This window comes from Oncorhynchus nerka, linkage group LG28 (genome assembly GCF_034236695.1).
Source record: "Oncorhynchus nerka isolate Pitt River linkage group LG28, Oner_Uvic_2.0, whole genome shotgun sequence".
NCBI classification, from domain to species: Eukaryota; Metazoa; Chordata; class Actinopteri; order Salmoniformes; family Salmonidae; genus Oncorhynchus; species Oncorhynchus nerka.
The window spans coordinates 69,573,361-69,592,837 of NC_088423.1; the positions used below are offsets into that span (position 1 = coordinate 69,573,361).

The window sequence follows — 19,477 nt, forward strand, 5'->3', positions numbered from 1 at the left end:
GGAGGTCGAGAGCCGTGCGTTCTCTGAAACACAACCCAGCCAAGCCGCACTGCTTCTTGACACACTGCTTGCTTAACCCGGAAGCCAGCAGCACCAATGTGTCGGGGGAAACACCGTACACCTGGTCTACCGTGTCAGCGTGCATTGCGCCCGGCCCACCATAGGAGGCGCTAGTGCGCGATGGGACAAGAACATCCCTGTCGGCCAAACCCTCCCCTAACCCAGACAACGCTGGGCCAATTGTGCACTGCCCCATGGGTCTCCCGGTCGCGGCCCGCTGTGACAGAGCCTGGACTCAAACCAGGATCTCTAGTGGCACAGACCTTAGACCACTCAGGAGGCACTATATTTATTTTGATGAAATTCACTGAGGAGGATGGTCCTCCCCTTCCTCCTTTGAGGAGCTTTAACTGATTTTCAACCACATAAAATATGCACCCAAGACGAACTGAAATCTTATCAGAAACTTGTTTCATCGTTTTCTCAGCTTTTCATTTCCTTAAAACTGGTCAAACTGATGACATTTGGATATTTTGCACAGGACCAATCTTGCCACTGTTTTGGAGTTATTGCGTTTTCTTCCCGGTCCCTAAACAAAACAGACAACTTTACCAATGTTACCTAGATTACTAATGCATTCATTCTATCAATGTAAGACATTATTCTGCTGAGCAACACTTTATTTAGTCTTCTGGGGCAACAAGTTATGACAGAAGAGAAGCTGCATGTATCTTAACTATAGTTGACATAGCAAATGTCTAACAAAATGTCTGAAATTATAATATGGCCTACCAAATCTCTGAAATTATAATATGGCCTACCAAATGTCTGAAATTATAATATGGCCTACCAAATGTCTGAAATTATAATATGGCCTACCAAATGTCTGAAATTATAATATGGCCTACCAAATGTCTGAAATTATAATATGGCCTACCAAATGTCTGAAATTATAATATGGCCTACCAAATGTCTGAAATTATAATATGGCCTACCAAATGTCTGAAATTATAATATGGCCTACCAAATGTCTGAAATTATAATATGGCCTACCAAATGTCTGAAATTATAATATGGCCTACCAAATGTCTGAAATTATAATATGGCCTACAAAATGTCTGAAATTATAATATGGCCTACCAAATGTCTGAAATTATAATATGGCCTACCAAATGTCTGAAATTATAATATGGCCTACCAAATGTCTGAAATTATAATATGGCCTACCAAATGTCTGAAATTATAATATGGCCTACCAAATGTCTGAAATTATAATATGGCCTACCAAATGTCTGAAATTATAATATGGCCTACCAAATGTCTGAAATTATAATATGGCCTACCAAATGTCTGAAATTATAATATGGCCTACCAAATGTCTGAAATTATAATATGGCCTACCAAATGTCTGAAATTATAATATGGCCTACCAAATGTCTGAAATTATAATATGGCCTACCAAATGTCTGAAATTATAATATGGCCTACCAAATGTCTGAAATTATAATATGGCCTACCAAATGTCTGAAATTATAATATGGCCTACCAAATGTCTGAAATTATAATATGGCCTACCAAATGTCTGAAATTATAATATGGCCTACCAAATGTCTGAAATTATAAGAAGAAACATATCTAAATTAGGGGTGAAAGTAGCCAGTAGGCTATAAGGTCCAGAACAGAGTATCAGCAAAATAAATCATTATTATTTGAAGTGATTTGTTTGACAATCAGATGTAAACATCATCACACTACACCATGATATGTGAAACTGAGCCTGTGCAGACTGAGAAAAACAACAGTAAAGGGGATAAGATGTTTACATGCCTCAGTATCCCGTCTAAGATCTGCATATCCCAGGCATCTTATCCGAGTTTCTCATACAAGATTTTTCGGGTTATTGTAAACTGAATATGATGTTTATGTGTCAACTAAAAAAATGAATACTTGAGTCTCCCGAATAATAACGGGATATTGGTGTGCATGTGAACGTGGTCAGTGTAGTGTACAGATGTAAGATCTTAATTTGAGCCATGTTTGCTACATCAGGAAAATAATCCTGGAAATGTGAATTATATGTGGATTACAATGAGATTTAAAACATTTGTAGGGGTTAATACATTTTTCATAAGGAAAAATCAAGTCTGAAATTTCAAGGTGGAAATTACAAACTTCATAAGCCTTTTTAAACCTCAAATACAAGTTTGACATTTCCTGCATTACATCATTAGGCTATATCATTAGGCTATAGGCTAACACACGGTATAATGGGTCTGCACTGAAAAAGTCACATAACGCTTACTTAATTTTTAGGTTTATTTATTATTTTTACTGCATCGGGGATAGCGTACACAGACGTTTCGGCTTGCAGTCTTCTTCAGTGTGTAGGTAAAAAAAATGTTTTATTCAAAACCGGATTTGTAGGGAAAAACCGATGAGCAGCAGGTGCTTCTAATCAGGGTTGCCACTCATCTGCCAATCAGGGATGTGGCTTTTCTGATCTACCTGTATACCACAAAGAAATTCAGAATTATTGGGTATGGGATCGGCCACGAAGGGCAATTGAAGGCATCAGCGTGAACCATTCATGAATCAATTGCCTTAGGTGTCTGCTCACTTGGATACATTATATCAATTCATGAGATGGCTTACCACAGCCTATATCCTTTTTTAACATTCATTAAGTTGATTTCATTTGTGTCATGTAGGCATTGTTAAAGTTGAGCAAAATAGACAAAAAATACATCTCTATAACCTTTTAACCATGTATATTTCATATACATTTTGAAAAAACGTGGACATGTTTGGTCTGTGAAAGTTATCTTGATAAATCACCTGTGCTGTATGGCATTAAATTAGTGCAGCAGTTTCCCTTACCAGCTGATCATTCTACCACAGCTGCTGTCTGTATATCCTACAACCTGATGAACAAAAGCATGAAGAATGGCATAGTAGCGTAAGTATCACCTTTGGACACGCAAAGCCTGGGCTGGCATAAAACAATCCCGAGGGGATATACTGTTGAAGTCGGAAGTTTACATACACTTAGGTTGGAGTCATTAAAACTAATTTTTCAAACACTCCACAAATGTCTTGTTAAAATAAACTATAGTTTTGGCAAGATGGTTAGGACATCTACTTTGTGCATGACAAGTAATTTTTCCAACAATTGTTTACAGACAGATTATTTCACTTATAATTCACTGTATCACAATTCCAGTGGGTCAGAAGTTTACAAACACTAAGTTGATTGTGCTTTTAAACAGCTTGGAAAATTCCAGAAAATGATGTCATGGCTTTAGATAGACTAATTGGCATCATTTGAGCCAGTTGGAGGTGTACCTGTGGATGTATTTCAATACCTACCTTCAAACTCAGTGCCTCTTTGCTTGACATCATGGGAAAATCAAAAGAAATCCGCCAAGACCTCAGAAAAAAATGGTAGACCTCCACAAGTCTGGTTAATCCTTTGGAGCAATTTCCAAATGCCTGAAGGTACCACGTTCATCTGTACAAACAATAGTATGCAAGTATAAACACCATGGGACCACGTGGCCGTCATACCTCTCAGGAAGGAGACGCGTTCTGTCTCCTAGAGATGAACGTACTTTGGTGTGAAATGTGCAAATCAATCCCAGAACAACAGCAAAGGACCATGTGAAGATGCTGGAGGAAACAGGTACAAAAGTATCTATATCCACAGTAAAATGAGTCCTATAGCTACATAACCTGAAAGACCGCTCAGCAAGGAAGAAGCCACTGCTCCAAAACCGCCATAAAAAAATCCAGACTACGGTTTGCAACTGCACATGGGGACAAAGATCGTAGTTTTTGGAGAAATGTCCTCTGGTCTGATGAAACAAAAATAGAACTGTTTGGCCATAATGACCATCGTTATGTTTGGAGAAAACATAGAAGAACACCATCCCAACGGTGAAGTACAGTGGTGGCAGCATCATGTTGTGGGGGTGCTTTTCTGCAGGAGGGACTGGTGCACTTCACAAAATAGATGGCAACATGAGGAAGAAACAATATGTGGATATATTGAAGCAACATCTCAAGACATCAATCAGGAAGTTAAAACTTGGTCGCAAATGGGTCTTCCAAATGGACAATGACCCCAAGCATACTTCCAAAGTTGTGGCAAAATGGCTTAAGGACAACAAAGTTAAGGAATTGGAGTGGCCATCACAAAGCCCTGACTTCAAGCCTATAGAAAATGTGTAGGCAGAACTGAAAAAGCATGTGCGAGCAAGGAGGCCTACAAACCTGACTCTGTTACACCAGCTCTGTCAGGAGGAATGGGCCAAAATTCACCCAATTTATTGTGGGAAGCATGTGGAACGTTACCCAAAACGTTTGAACCAAGTTAAACAATGTAAAGGCAATGCTACCAAATAGTAATTGAGTGTATGTAAACTTCTGACCCATTGGGAATGTGATGAAAGAAATAAAAGCTGAAATAAATAATTAATGTTAGCATGTTAGCTAACCAGTGCTTGACTTGGACTGAAATAGGTGCCGATACTGTTTATATTTAGGTGCAGGAGCTCCACTTAACTTTTCAGCTAATATCCCTATAAGTGGAACAGGAGCTCAAGCAGTAGAACAGTTAAGGTGCCGGTACTCAGTGAGCTCCAAGTCAAGCTAACCTGATCCACTTTTTTAAACCTTTATTTAACTAGCCAACTCAGTTAAGAACACATTCTTATTTACAATGACGGTTACCCCCAACCGCCATATGGGCCTCCCAATCACAGTCAGATGTGATGCAGCCTGGATTCAAACCAGGGACTGCAGTGACGCCTCTTGCATTGAGATGCAGTGCCTTAGACTGCTGGGCAAGTTGGAGCCACCCCTTCACCTAACCCTAACTTTAACCCTTCCCCGAACCCTAACTTTAACCTAACTCCTAACCTTAATCCCTAACCCCGAATGCTAGCTAGTGTTAGCCACCTAGCTAGCATTAGCCACCACAAATTGGAATTCGTAACATATCCCTTTTGCATATTTGTAACATATTATATGAATTGCAAGTCGTAACATATCATAGTAATTTGTAACATATCATACAAAATGGATGATGGACATCCACAAATTAATACATACCATATGAAAGGTAACATATCATACTAAATGGAGTGTCTCAGATTTATGTAGACTACAGAGTAATACGAAATGCTCTAAAACCACGTTGGCTCCTATGGCAACCCATCAGCTTCATGAATATTCATCCTACCAGAATGCTTGGGACAATAGATGTCAGCGGGTCCTTGGATGCTGCTGCTGATGTAGCCTATGATGCGTGATTGCATTGCATTGTTTATTATTGAGAGGCAGCTGACACAAATCTGGAGGAAAAGACATCCCTCCTTACGCTGTTCATGACCTCCTCGTCTCCTCTCTGTCAGTCGGCACGTCCCTCACATATCATGATAAGGTGGCTTCTACCAGATTTTCCCCCTCACTTGGTGCGCACACGGTTTGAGCGTACGTGCCTACCATGAGTGTTATGGTGAATCGGACTGTCAATGCAGCGAGAGAAGGCATATCTAAACTGTAAGGTAATGATCGAGAGAGGAGCCTCTTCCTGTATTTGCACCAGAAGAGCCACAGCCGCCGGTGTCATGTGTATCAGTGTAATGCTTTCAGGGTTTGAGATTAGCTCCAGACTGGTCGCTCTCACTCACAGATAGGGAGCTGTGTGGTTCGTGGCTATACTTCTCAACAATAACCATCCTATTCTGGACATCTATTGCATTTGAAATTGTTCGTTCCGTCTCAATGTCATAATGGACAGGTTGCACTCCTCCATGCGTAAAAGGCTCTACAGTTTGCCACAGCATATTGGACAGAAAGCTTATATTATGGGCGAAGGAGAAGACGGCGACAAGGACACCCGGAGGAAGAGTATTAGGATGAAACCCTTGCCGTCACCAACCTCCAGAGGAAGCATCAAAGGCATCGGGGAGACCAGAGGTGGGGACACGGTGATCATGGAGACAGACATTGGGAGACCAACGAAGACCAGTTTAAACGGAGATTGTCGGAGATTTCGTGGCAGTTTCTCCTCCATCACCAGTCGGCATGTGCACGACTCAGACTCGGCGGAGCAGAGGCGCCTCATCACGGAAGGGGACGTCACCCCGAGCGAGGAGAGCCCCCCCGGAGCTATTGGCGGTGGGGCGGACCAAGGTGCGCAAGGCGCCAGCGCTGGTGGTGCCCAACATGCTTCTCTTGACCAGGAATCAGGGTTCATAAAGTTGGATGGCATTGATCAAATTTCGCCGGACGACGAGAGATTGTACCAGGCAGGATTCATACACAGGCAGTTTGGGGCAATGCTGCAACCGGGGGTCAACAAGTTCTCCCTAAGGATGTTTGGGAGCGAAAAGGCGGTGGAACGGGAACAAGAGCGGGTTAAATCCGCCGGATTTTGGATAATTCATCCGTACAGTGATTTCAGGTAACTACCTCCATTGTGCTCTGGTCAGACGTCAGAGCGTCATGCGCGGATGAAGTGTGGGCAGGATGCGTCCATACACACTCACCTAGCCTTCAAGGCAAATGAAATGGGTACTTTATTTTCAACTGATAATTTCACTATCTCACTATCAGGTACAATGGCAAATGCATTCGTGATAGGGTATTTAATGATGACATAAGAAAATGCCATCATCTCGGATATAAAAAGATACATTTGGTTTATCCCTAATTCTGTGCATAAATGTGTGTGGCACAATTTGTTTAATGAATTGAAAACAAATTAAAAATAATTGACACGTCTGAGAATTAGATAATCCCATGATACTTACTCTTCATTTTAAATGTATTTATTAGACATCAGCTATAATAACTTATTCAACATTGGAAATCTAATAATAGTCTAATAAATGTAATGTAGGCTGATATATACGTGGCATCAGAATCATGTGTGGCAGGAACAGGCCAAACATCACACACATAGATGGTTCTCAAAGGTGTCAGTTCATTTTCTTAAACAGCATCAATAGAAGTGTACCAATGTAATATTCTCTCTTTTTCATTCAATCCAAGTTATATTCAGGGAAATTATTTATCACTAATCAATGTACAGCAACTCTATTGGCTTTATGTGAGGTGATGTGCTTATGACTGAATCATTACCCCCCCCCCCCACACACACTAGTATTTAAGGTTTCAGGTTTCATGTGTTAAAAATGATCATAACCAGTTCTACCTATAAATTACCAGTATCGTTCTTCAAGTTTTCATATGAGGTATACATGGAAGTGCAGCCTCATTCTCTTGTAATTCATTAAGTATTGCCCTTGACTATGACATTGGCTATACAGTACAGTGCATGCATGTGATGCATGGCTTCAAATGTAAAGCACAGGATTGCTTAGCATTATGGACATTGTCCATTATTGATGCTATATGTCAAGGGCCTACTGGCCATATGTCCAAAAACATAGAGTGAATTCTGAAGTATATCCATAGAACGGGTGGAACATGGCTACAGAGAATATGAGTTACAGCACAAACCCCATATGAATGTAGCCTGCATTTATAAAGCATTTTCACACATTTTCAAAATAAGCAGTGATCTTTATAATCCCAATAATGTAATTAAGTTAATAACAACCTCTTACACAGGTTGCATTTCTTTCGTGGATTGTAATCATTCAGCTCATGCATGTAATATAGGATTAATTAGGAGGGAATATTTTATTAAGGACATTTTTTTTTTACTCCAAAAGTGGATTATAGTATCGCAGCAACCAGATACAAAGTTTGATATTGCAATAGTAATATTTGTTATGTATAATTTAAATAGTAAATATATATTGTACAATATCATACTATATTATATTAAACTATATTGTACAATATCATACTATATTATATTAAACTATATTACAGTTTAACACAATTTGAAACAAATGATAGTAATATACATGAATGCTGATTGTTCTTTCATGTATGAGTTCAACCAAATTATCTCAAATTCATGAAACATTTGAGAGGTGATCGTAACCTACCTAGTCACCATACTTTTCAGTATTCTGATATGTTCAAAAATATTTAGGTCATTGACACATTTTGTCTCTGGCTGCCATATTGGGGATCTGTATCAGCGTTTCAAGGGCAGCGAAATGGCACATGAAAACTTTTTCAAAAGTTGACCTCTGACCTCATGCTTACCTTATTCTTTTGAGGTGACACTGAATTGTCAACTGGACATACACAATCTCTAATCATATAGTTCAAATAAAAGCCTCCAGCTATTGACATTACATGCTGGCTAATGCCTTTATTGTTACCAGACGAAACGCCAAGTGCAAAAATGTATCATAGTGTTGTGAAAGACAATAGCAGAAGCCTAATTGCCTGGCAGATCTTTCCCTGTCCTTGACATTGGATTTGATCCAGCTAGTTTGTCTTTGGTTCATCTACAGTACACTGATATAATGATATACAGTAATGCCTCATCCAACCCCATCACCTGTCACACAAGCAGAAGGTGTGTCATAACAGTAGTGCTTCAAGAACAAGACCAGGTTTGTCTCGCTTGCGAGAGACAAGTCTGCGTGACAAGTGTTTACAGGCAGGCTAGGCTGGTGGCCAGAGGGGGAGAGAGGGAGCAGGCAGGCAGCAGTGTCAGGCAGGCAGACACAGCCCAGGGCTGTGGATAGAGAGAGAAGGCTCAGGGAAAGGAAGGCACTCTCCATGGATAACAGACTGATTTATCTGCTTGTTTCTCCATTGGTCTTGTGAATCTACACAGACATTCTGCTGCCTTCACATCACAGGATGGTGCACAATTCTCAAATGCCTGGATTACTCAGCTCAGGCTGCCAAGAAAAGACATGGGATGTCATTTGCTTTGCCTTTGCAAGAAGTGTGTGTGAGTGTGTGAGTGTGAGTGTGTGTGTGTGTGTGCGTGTGTGTGTGTGCACTGTGCAAGTGACAGTATATAATAGTAGAAATGCATATCTGTGTAAATTGGGAGTTGAATCATACGATTTATTGTACCATCATTTTTTATTTGTTTTATCCAGGGATATTTTCCAACAGTGTTGACTAACCTTCATAATACACAGTATTCAGTAACTGGAACACTGGATTCCTTTTGTCTTATTGTCAGTATTCTGATTGTGTTTACGCATTTCATACCAATGTTATTGGATGATTTCTTTCTCAGTGGGGAGTATTGGTATTCAGCGAGGGCTAGATCACAGATGCTTCAATCAATTACCTGGCTCTTACCCCTCTCTCCCACCACAAGGGCCATCATCTCCTTTCCCAATGTGACCCCTCCCACCTGTACCACTACAGATAGCACCTCCTACACTAAAGTCACTCCTCTGTCTCCCACACCTGCAATTGCCTCCCACTCGTGCTATAATTACCTACACCCCCAACTCCACTCTTTCCCCTTATAAAGAGGCTAGAGTTACTCTATAGACAGGAGTCTGCCAGTTCTATTATACCCACTCCCTCGGTAGCTACAGTCTCTGACTCCGCCTGGCATCCAACACATCCTAATGTCCAGTGGCCATGCCTGCCAAGTGGCATGAGAATCAGGTCAATCACTTGCCTTGCTCAGTGTGTGTGGGAGGGTATTACTGTATATCGGCGTAATTATATTTGAAACATTTCAGCTAGCTGACAGCAGTTTACACGCTATAAAATCAGTTGACTGTGATTACATGGGACGTTCCTCTCACTTGTGCAATTAAAAATCTCTTTCAGTCCTGACTCATTGTTAAATGGTCTGCTATCGTTATAATTTAGTCATCCAGTTGATGCCTTTACCCTTAACATAGGTCACGATGAACATTCTGTGCTTCAGCAAGCTTAAGTGTCCCCATTGAAGTACAATACTCTGCTAATGAGTAGTCTTGAAAACCCGACCCTAGGCAACAGTGACTAGGGTCTGGTTTCAATGATGGAATCTGTTGGCATAGAGGAACTGTCACTGCCTACGTTACTACTTTATCAGCTTAAATAAACTACAAAATAGTTGCTAGCAAGATGGAGATCACAGAGGCAATTTTTAATGAGTGCGTTTCCCAAGTAGCTAGTTTGCACAGGTTTTAGTTAAGGTAGTTGATGCAAAGGTATTGACTGCAAACTTCTGAATCGCAAAAGAGTCCATCATTGAAGCCAGACCCTGGTCACTGTGTTGCCTAGGGTCAGGTTTTTGGTACTAGCTAATGAGTGCAGCTGTCTAAATGTATATGAGATGAACAAACTACTTTTTTTGCAGTGTCATCCCACGAAGCACCCTCCACTAACAGGTTGTATAGCTACAGACTTGTGTGAGAGATTGGATTAATTCGAGTTTGCGTGGAGAATCATTGTACCATCTAAATCACTGTGAAATGTATTTTCCATAACCAAAAATATTGTATTTTCATCTGTTTGAAGCTGGTGTACAAAACCGAAAGTAAAACATGTAAAAACAAAACTTAAGAACTGGAAGCATAGAAATAGTGGACATAGAACAATCTATTGCTTCTTAGACTTGCTTTCAATGAGAATTACATATCTATAACTCACATTTCTATGTGAATTTGGTCAGGTCACCCAAAAAGTTACATATTGCAGCTTTAAAAGAGGAGGATTATGATAATGAGGAAGTGTTTGTTTCTGTGTTGTTCAAATCAAAATCAAATTTATTTATATAGCCCTTCGTACATCAGCTGATATCTCAAAGTGCTGTACAGAAACCCAGCCTAAAACCCAAACAGCGAGCAATGCAGGTGTAGAAGCACGGTGGCTAGGAAAAACTCCCTAGAAAGGCCAAAACCTAGGAAGAAACCTAGAGAGGAACCAGGCTATGAGGGGTGGCCAGTCCTCTTCTGGCTGTGCCAGGTGGAGATTATAACAGAACATGGCCAAGATGTTCAAATGTTCATAAATGACCAGCATAGTCAAATAATAATAATCACAGGCAGAAGAGTTGAAACTGGAGCAGCAGCACGGCCAGGTGGACTGGGGACAGCAAGGAGTCATCATGCCAGGTAGTCCTGAGGCATGGTCCTAGGGCTCAGCTCCTGCCAGAGAGAGAGAAAGAAAGAAAGAGAGAAAGAGAGAATTAGAGAGAGCATACTTAAATTCACACATGACACCGGATAAGACAGGAGAAGTACTCCAGATATAACAAACTGACCCTAGCCCCCCGACACATAAACTACTGCAGCATAAATACTGGAGGCTGAGACAGGAGGGGTCAGGAGACACTGTGGCCCCATCCGAGGACACCCCCGGACAGGGCCAAACAGGAAGGATATAACCCCACCCACTTTGCCAAAGCACAGCCCCCACACCACTAGAGGGATATCTCCAACCACCAACTTACCATCCCGAGACAAGGCTGAGTATAGCCCACAAAGATCTCCGCCACGGCACAACCCAAGGGGGGGGGGGCGCCAACCCAGACAGGAAGATCAGGAAGATGTTGTTGCCATAGAAAACACAAAATAGTTCCCCAGGCAGGCATATTGACTACAATCAGAGACCGAATAAACACATGGCTGAAATTAAAGTATAGAAGGAGATGAAGGAGGATCTTGTAATGGGCATGGTTGGAGAAGTCAGAACTCTGTGATTGAGTTTCAATTTCCCTGGCTGCACCAAAGCCTTTGCTATTTAATATTGTCATAATACGCACAAATTAAAGTGTCACTGGGAGTCACACACAATCATGACTAGAGAAATTCAGCAATATTTTCTCTTCTCAACTATTGCATAACGTTGAGAGGGAGGGGAGGAGCACAGCACATCTTCTGAGGGGAAGAGACGGCTTAAAAATGGCATCGTAATCCAATCTAAAGGCTCATTTCCAGAGCCAAAGCTGTACAGCCTCATTTCTGCTCATTGCTGAACATGCGTCTTCTTCCTTTCTTTGGGGAAGTGATGTAGTCAGCCAGCCAGCCAACCAGCCTGCAGCAGATGTGATTGATTGGTGTTTTGTATGGGGTGAATCAGTGAGAGATTTGGCAAGGTTAATGATGGATGATGTGGCAGCAAAACGTTGTTCTCCAATCTTTAAGTACCTTTTAATAACCTTGTAATTCAGCAGCACGCTTAACGATGCATCATCAGTAGTAGTATATTGTTTAATACTGCCGTATCGCCACGGAGTTGGAAAATGACTACTTTTAACATGAAAGCTTATTTTGGTTTTAAAGACTCTATTAAACATGAAACCGTGCTCCCAACCCAATCAGAAGAGGAGGTTAACCTGGCCTGCTGTGTCTGTCAATCAGTCGACTTCCTCCCTCCGCCTCACCCTCTGCCAGGAGATTCCCTGTTCAAACCTTCAAATCCCACATCTCACCTGGCCTTTTATTCATCCTGCATAACCATCGCCATCTCCCCAAAGAGATTTCACTCGGCAGTAAAAAAGGCCTCTAAAGAAGACATCTTCTAGTTCCTTCTCCTCCTGTTCCCTTTACAGAGGAATACATTAAAGAGAAGTAGAGCAGATTTAGGAGACAGAATGCACATTACTCTAGGTTGAATACATTTCAAGAAACACCTTTATGTCCAAATGTGCATTAGCAGAAATACTTCCTTCTGAATGCATTTGGTAACACCCATTAGTTCAGCTTGCTTTAGCTCCCCATGACAGGGTTATTATCCTGTTTCTAAAAGACATCTCTGTTTGGAAATGTACTGTAGCGATCAGCCTGTACAACTGGGATAGGAGTTGTGGCTGTCATTATGAAACTAAAGGGGAACGCTTGCTGCTGGATCAAAACTGCAAATGTTTCAGCAGCTCAAAAGTAAATATATGAACTGTCCCTTGTATTCCAGTCTAGACAAGTCTTCTGTGTGTATAACGGCTTCCGTTTGTATCCCCTTTTGGTTCATTCAAACAATAATGGCATCCCAATTCAAAATGAGGTCGTATAACTGACTCCCCCATTTCTATTTCAGTACATAAATGAAGATTGCACATTGAATGAAAGCAGAACTGTATTTGTATGGTGGCTCGTCATATTGATCTCGTGACAGAGCTTTATAAAATGTCTCTGATGGAAGCACAACAAATAGCTTGTCATACAGAAATTCAGCTTTGCCTGTTCAGTCATAGATTGTTTCATAGGTTGAGAAGGCTATAGGCTAAATCAATGTACAGTAGACTGTTTCTAGTACACTATAGTGACTGGGTACTAAAACCTCTCGGAAAATTGCCATTTGAATGACAAATGACACAGGTGTAATACACGGTTGCAATGCTCTAGTACTGTTCCTCTGCTTGCTGACACGCACGCACACACTTTATCGCTCGCTCTCGACTTGCTCGTAGCTCAGGTAGAAAGGGGGGGGGGGGGTGGGATCAGATGACAGTGTTGTCTACGTTCAGCCAGGTTGATTACAGTTGATTTGAGGGTGCATTTTCATATTGATTTGTTTGGGTCTTGCGGGACCTCTAGCTTGTCATTGGGTGATTTATAGAAAATGAGCTGGGAGGAAATACTCCAGGCTCTCCACCCTGCCTGGTGGCCACGTGCAGCCGTAGTTTCAGTCTGACTGCTCAAACCCTATTGGTGGGTGTTGAGAGTGAGAGTCGCCCCCGGCTCCGGCCCCCAGCCAGCCCCCATGGAGCATGTCTCCCCTCTCCTCTGCACGGCACACCACAGTACAGTGCTAATAGCCTATGCAGTAGGGGATGTCATAGTGGGGAAATGGGTGCGGCCGGAGGAGTCATTGCACACTTTTTTTTTTATTTAGTGAAGGTAACGCACAGGATTAGCGTGAGCTCTGGGTCTGGCCGAGCCTGAGAGTGGGGTAATCAAAAGAGGCTGCTGCCGTGTCCATCCACCAATATTAGGAGCACACATCACATCACAGGAGATTATTACAACACAATTGATTTAATGGAGGGAGGATGGGATGGAGAGGTTGAGGGTGGTCCGTGGGGGCGGGCTGCCAGTCAACGTGGCACGGCGGCAGAGTGATTGAAATGTACCGTGTGACCTCAGTACACTTGTGGGAGCGTGACATGCAAAGCAAACACGCCTCCTTTGAGAATATATGTATATTTATGTATTCTTATTATGTAATTTAATTAGAAATTAACAATAGGGTTGGTAATCTGCTGGGGTGAGATTATATTGATTGATATACATTTTTTTAAAGTATTTTTTGTCACCTGGCAAATAATGTGTTGGTTCGTTGTGTGTCCTTCCCATTGCTCTGTCCTCTGCAACATCAATTTATAATCTCACCAGGTGGATTCACAACCCCAGACAGCCCAGATCCATTCACAAGTCTTTCTTCTTTTAACACTTTTCACTATCAAATGTGTTTTTCTTGCTGCAAGACGTCTGTGATTATTGTTCCACGGACCAGTGGTACATATGTCAGTTTCAGTTATCTCACCGTTTCAGGGGCAGTGGTACATATGTCAGTTTCAGTTATCTCACCGTTTCAGGGGCAGTGGTAAATATGTCAGTTTCAGTTATCTCAACGTTTCAGGGGCAGTGGTAAATATGTCAGTTTCGGTTATCTCAACGTTTCAGGGGCAGTGGTAAATATGTCAGTTTCGGTTATCTCAACGTTTCAGGGGCAGTGGTACATATGTCAGTTATCTCAACGTTTCAGGGGCAGTGGTAAATATGTCAGTTTCAGTTATCTCAACGTTTCAGGGGCAGTGGTAAATATGTCAGTTTCAGTTATCTCAACGTTTCAGGGGCAGTGGTAAATATGTCAGTTTCAGTTATCTCAAAGTTTCAGGGGCAGTGTTGTGTGATGTGAAAAAGTTATTTCTCTCTATTCATCACCCTGCAGTGAAGGAGAAAGTCTCAAGCCTGTGTGTGTGTGTGTGTGTGTGTGTGTGTGTGTGTGTGTGTGTGTGTGTGTGTGTGTGTGCCGTTGGTGTGACATCTAGGTGACCTAGAGCTCTGCAGACCTGCCTGCTACAGCCTGCTAGACATAACTATCCCCAGGCCATTGGGGTGATGTTTATTCATCTGGGGACATGATGGCAGCCTTGTGAAATTAACAGCAAACTTTCTTAAAGAAATACAAGTTTGATTTGTAATCATCAAAGCCAGCTGAAGCAGTAATTACCATTGCTGCATGTTCCAGTGACACATTACTGTGTGGATCAGTGACGTGTGGGGAGGTTGGTGGCTGGTGAGGCACTAGCTATTATCAAAGCCAGATTTACTCACAAATAAACCTCGCTGAAGCCCAAGTTCACCATACAACAGATAGCTCCAACAACCAGAGTGACATAGGCTATTAACCCAAATTGACAAAAATATTCACCAATGTAGGCCTAAATACAAATGTAGCTAAGATACACAAGCGGTAGCCGAATATTTCTTATCATCCGACGCTGCTTAACTCAGCCCCACCATATCATAGACCGATGTAGCCAATCACAATTACAAACAATAGGTGGCATTAAAATACCAGTATCTGGACACAATTCCACCAATGCACCGCACGTGCAAGCCAGCACACACACATATTATGAGAAATATTATTACACACACATATAATTAATAATATTGCTGACACACCCTGATATGTTTCACCTGTCCTCGTTATTGTCTCCACCCACTTAAGGTGTCGCTTGTTTTCCCCAGTGTATTTATCCCTGTGTTTCCTGTCTCTCTCTGTCAGCTAGTCAACCAGCGTGTTTTTCCCGTACTCCTTTTGCTATTCTCTTTTTGCTAGTCCTTCCGGTTTTGACTCCTGCCTGACTCTGGACTTCTTTCCCGCCTGCCTGATCATCCTGCCAGGCATGACCTTGATTCTGCCTGCCCTTCGGTACCTTTTGGACTCTGAACTGGTTTTGACCCTTTTGTCTGTCCACGACTATTCTCTTGCCTTCCCCTATTTGATTAATACATATTGTAAGACTCTAACCATCTGCCTCCTGTGTCTGCATCTGGGTCTCGGCTTGTGTCATGATCATTTCTAACTGTCCAAGTATTCAGTTTCAGATAAGACCCAAATGCAGACTGTGTCGAAGTAACAATGTTTATTACAGCAACGGGGCAGGCAAATAACAGGTCAAGGCAAGCAGGTGTCGATAATCCAGAGAAGTGGGGCAAAGGTACAGGACGGCAGGCTGGCTCAGGGTGGGCAGAAAAGGTCAAAACCAGGAATAATCAAGAGACAGGAACAGAGGGGAAAACGCTGGTTGGCTTTATGAAACAAAACAAACTGGCACCAGACAAACAGAGAACACAGGTATACATACACAGGGGATAATGAGGAAGATGGGTGACACCTGGAGGGGGGTGGAACAGATCAGGGCATGACACCAATGCAGCCGTTGTCACACCCTGACCATAGTTTGCTTTGTATGTTTCTATGTTTTGGTTGGTCATGGTGTGATCTGAGTGGGCATTCAATGTTGGATGTCTTGTTTGTCTATTTCTATGTCTGGCCTGATATGGTTCTCAATCAGAGGCAGGTGTTAGTCATTGTCTCTGATTGGGAACCATATTTAGGTAGCCTGGGTTTCACTGTGTGTTTGTGGGTGATTGTTCCTGTCTCTGTGTTTTGCACCAGATAGTGCTGTTTTTGGTTTTCCACGTTTATTGTTTTTGTAGTATTCGTGTTTAGCTTTTTTTATTAAACATGAATCAATATAACCATGCTGCATTTTGGTCCGCCTCTACTTCACCTAAAGAAGAACGTTACAGAATCACCCACCACAACAGGACCAAGCGGCGTGGTAACGGGCAACAGCAACAGCGGCGTAAAGAGGAATGGACATGGGACGATGTATTGGACGGCAAGGGTTGCTACACCTGGGAGGAGATCCTGGCGGGAAAGGATCACCTTCCATGGGAACAGGTGGAGGCAACTAGGAGAGCAGAGGCAGCTGGAGAGAGGAGCCGGCGATATGAGGGAACACGGCTGGCAAGGAAGCCCGAGAGTCAGCCCCAAAAATGTATTGGGGGGGCACACAGGAAGTGTGGTGAAGCCAGGTAGGAGACCTGTGCCAACTTCCTGTGCTTACCGGGGGCTGGAGAGACCGGGCAGGCACCGTGTTATGCTGTGAAGCGCACGGTGTCCCCAGTGCGGGTGCATAGCCCGGTGCGGTACATTCCAGCTCCGCGTTTCGGCCGGGCTAGAGTGGGCATCGAGCCAAGTGCCATGAAGCCGGCTCTATGCATCTGGTCTCCAGTGCGTCTCCTTGGGCCGGCTTACATGGCACCAGCCTTGCGCACGGTGTCCCCGGTTCGCCTGCATAGCCCAGTGCGGGCTATTCCACCTCGCCGCACTGGCAGGGCGACCGGGACCATTCAACCGGGTAAGGTTGGGCAGGCTCGGTGCTCAAGAGCTCCAGTGCGCCTGCACGGTCCGGTCTATCCGCCACCACCTCCACGCACCAGCCCTCCGGTGGCAGCCCCCCGCACCAGGCTGTCTCTCCGGCTCATCCTTACAGGGGCTCCCGCCTGTCGAGCGCTGCTGGAGCCTTCCTCCTCTCCAGCGCTGCCGGAGCCTTCCTCCTCTCCAGCGCTGCCGGAGCCTTCCTCCTCTCTAGCACTGCCGGAGCCTTCCTCCTCTCTAGCACTGCCGGAGCCTTCCTCCTCTCCGGTGCTGCTGCCGGAGTCTCCCGCCTGTCTGGCGCTGCTGCCGGAGTCTCCCACCTGACCGGCGCTGCTGCCGGAGTCTCCCGCCTGTCCGGCGCTGCTGCCGGAGTCTGAGGCGCCAGAGCCCCTCAGCCCAGAGGCGCCAGAGCTTCCGCCCCTCTGTCCCGAGCTTCCGCCCCTCTGTCCCGAGCTGCCGCCCCTCTGTCCCGAGCTGCCGCCCCTCTGTCCCGAGCTGCCGCCCCTCTGTCCCGAGCTGCCCCTCAGTCCAGTGGGGTCATTAAGTAGGGTCGCCGTGGCTAGGAGGCCACGGAAGCGGACAAGGTGGGGGACTAAGACTACGGTGAAGTGGGGGCCACGTCCAGCACCAGAGCCGCCACCGCGGACAGATGCCCACCCAGACCCTCCCCAATAGGTTCAGATTTTGCGGCCGGAGTCCGCACCTTGGGGGGGGGGGGGTACTGTCACACCCTGACCATAGTTTGCTTTGTATGTTTCTATGTTTTGGGTGGTCAGGGTGTGATCTGAGTGGGCATTCTATGTTGGATGTCTTGTTTGTCTATTTCTATGTCTGGCCTGATATGGTTCTCAATCAGAGGCAGGTGTTAGTCATTGTCTCTGATTGGGAACCATATTTAGGTAGCCTGGGTTTCACTGTGTGTTTGTGGGTGATTGTTCCTGTCTCTGTGTTTTGCACCAGATAGGGCTGTTTTTGGATTTCCACGTTTATTGTTTTTGTAGTGTTCGTGTTTATCTTTTTTTATTAAACATGAATCAATATAACCATGCTGCATTTTGGTCCGCCTCTACTTCACCTAAAGAAAACCGTTACAGCCGTTTTTATCTCAATATCAAATCATATCTGGGTAACAATTAAGTACCTTACTGTAATTGTTTTTCAATTGAAGTGGTCAAAAATAACACAAAAATACAAAAAGAATAATAGCTAAAAAAGAATAAAAGCAATTTCTCAAGCAAGAAGACTGCCTGGGAGTGGTCTGAGAGAGGGGCCTAATTGCATGAGCCTAATAGGAGGGATATGTAACCTGATAGCTAGTTGTTATTGGCAGAGAGAAGGGCAAACTCTCTTTGTTATTGGTCTATTAACCTATATCACCTGGACCTCCTGAGTGGTGCAGTGGTCTAAGGCACTGCATCACAGTGATCGAGGCGTCACTACAGATCCGGGTTTGATCCCGGGCTGTGTCGCAGCCGTCCGCGACCGGGTGACCCATGAGACGGCGCACAATTGGCCCAGTGTCTTCTGAGTTGGGGATGTTTTGGCCGGCTGGGATGTCCTTGTCCCATTGCGCTCTAGCAACACATTGGTGTGGCTGGCTTCCGGGTTAAGAGAGCAATGTGTCAAGAAGCAGTGTTGCCGTGCGGGGTCGTGTTTTGGAGGACGCATTGCTCTCTCCGTACGGGAGTTGCATCAATTGGACAAGACTGTAACTACCAATTGGATATCATGAAAAAGTACCCCCAAAAACATATACGTTGTGACGTCACCAGGCAGTCCAAAAACCCCAACCAGCCAAACAAGCTGAAAGGCAGTCTTTTCAAACAGCTCTTACACTAAAAGGGCATTATCATAATTTTCACAATTTCACAGTATTATTCCAATCTCATAATGAGGAAATATACTGTATAAAAAACACAGGAAAAACACTTTTTTTGACTGCACTGCCACTTTAAAGGTACTAAGGAAATGTCCATATCAACAATCGAAATTATTGAAAAATGTCAAGTCAAAACGAAATGATAGCTTGATAAATCAAATGTCGACATGAAAAACAAAGCAATGGGAGCACTCTAAACAGGCTGACCAGCAAATGCAAACAATGACAGATATGAAGCAATAGATAAATTAACATAATGCATTGGAATAAAGAGCATAAATGAAAGTTATTACTTACATT

The 19,477-nt window shown here is 43.5% G+C and overlaps 1 protein-coding gene across 1 annotated transcript in view; it reads left to right on the forward strand.

Moving 5' to 3' along the window:
- Nucleotides 1–5,792: 5,792 nt before the first annotated feature.
- hcn4 (hyperpolarization activated cyclic nucleotide-gated potassium channel 4) overlaps nt 5,793–19,477 on the forward strand; it is a 95,120-nt gene continuing 81,435 nt past the window's right edge. The window contains exon 1 of the mRNA XM_029641442.2: nt 5,793–6,466. Within this exon, the coding sequence (XP_029497302.2) occupies nt 5,793–6,466 (674 nt within the window). The remainder of the gene's footprint in view (nt 6,467–19,477) is intronic.